The sequence below is a fragment of the Ammodytes marinus genome (genome assembly GCF_949987685.1).
Source record: "Ammodytes marinus genome assembly, contig: scaffold_346, whole genome shotgun sequence".
NCBI classification, from domain to species: domain Eukaryota; kingdom Metazoa; phylum Chordata; class Actinopteri; order Uranoscopiformes; family Ammodytidae; genus Ammodytes; species Ammodytes marinus.
This window is the reverse complement of record NW_027648043.1, coordinates 32,501-33,720: the sequence shown is the minus strand read 5'-3', so window position 1 is coordinate 33,720 and position 1,220 is coordinate 32,501. Positions and strand designations below refer to the sequence as shown.

Below are 1,220 nucleotides of genomic sequence, written 5' to 3'. Positions count from 1 at the left end.
TAGGTAGGCGGGCGGTGCCAGGCTAGGAGGTACAGTAGCTTCTTTTGGGCTGGATGCTTGATTCACTGGAGAGATCTGGCAACCCAGAGGACGCACCAATAGAACTGATCTAACGGCACGTTTCAAAGTCACAGTGACACGCAGCACATTCAGAGCACGGACACACACACACTGAAGGACAGACACACACACACACACTGAGGGACACACACACACACACACACTGAGGGACACACACACACTGAAGGACACACACACACACACACACACTGAGGGACACACACACACTGAAGGACACACACACACTGAAGGACACACACACACACACACACACACACACACTGAAGGACCACACACACACTGAAGGACACACACACACACACTGAAGGACACACACACACACACACACTGAAGGACACACACACACACACACACACACACTGAAGGACAGACACACACACACACTGAGAGAGAGACACACACACACTGAGAGAGAGAGAGAGAGAGAGACGCACACACACACACTGATAGAGAGAGACACACACACACTGAGAGAGAGACACACGCACACACACACACACAAACACTGAAGGACACACACACACACACACACACACACACACACACAGACTCACAGTGTGTGAGGTCTGGGGGGTTGAAGGAGTCGTTCATAAAGACACTGTTGGGTTTAGACAGACAGACAGACAGACAGACAGACAGACAGACAGACAGACAGACAGACAGACAGACACACAGACACACAGACAGACAGACAGACAGACAGACAGACAGACAGACAGACAGACAGACTCACAGTGTGTGAGGTCGGGGGGGTTGAAGGACTCGTTCATAAAGACACTGTTGGGTTTAGACAGACAGACAGACAGACAGACAGACAGACAGACAGACAGACAGACAGACAGACAGACAGACAGACAGACAGACTCACAGTGTGTGAGGTCGGGGGGGTTGAAGGACTCGTTCATAAAGACACTGTTGGGTTTAGACAGACAGACAGACAGACAGACAGACAGACAGACAGACAGACAGACAGACAGACAGACAGACAGACAGACAGATAGAGAGACAGACAGACAGACAGACAGACAGACTCACAGTGTGTGAGGTCGGGGGGGTTGAAGGACTCGTTCATAAAGACCCCGCTGGGTTTCGCCACTTTGAGGTAAACCACGTCCGGCGTGTTCTTCAGCGCGGTGACA

The 1,220-nt window shown here is 51.4% G+C and overlaps 1 protein-coding gene across 1 annotated transcript in view; it reads right to left on the bottom strand.

Moving 5' to 3' along the window:
- Positions 1-1,116: 1,116 nt before the first annotated feature.
- LOC307271147 (discs large homolog 1-like protein) overlaps positions 1,117-1,220 on the bottom strand; it is a gene marked incomplete at both ends in the record, with an annotated part of 19,102 nt that continues 18,998 nt past the window's right edge. The window contains one exon of the mRNA XM_080055020.1: positions 1,117-1,220. This exon is cut by the window's right edge and continues 41 nt beyond it. Within this exon, the coding sequence (XP_079911146.1) occupies positions 1,117-1,220 (104 nt within the window).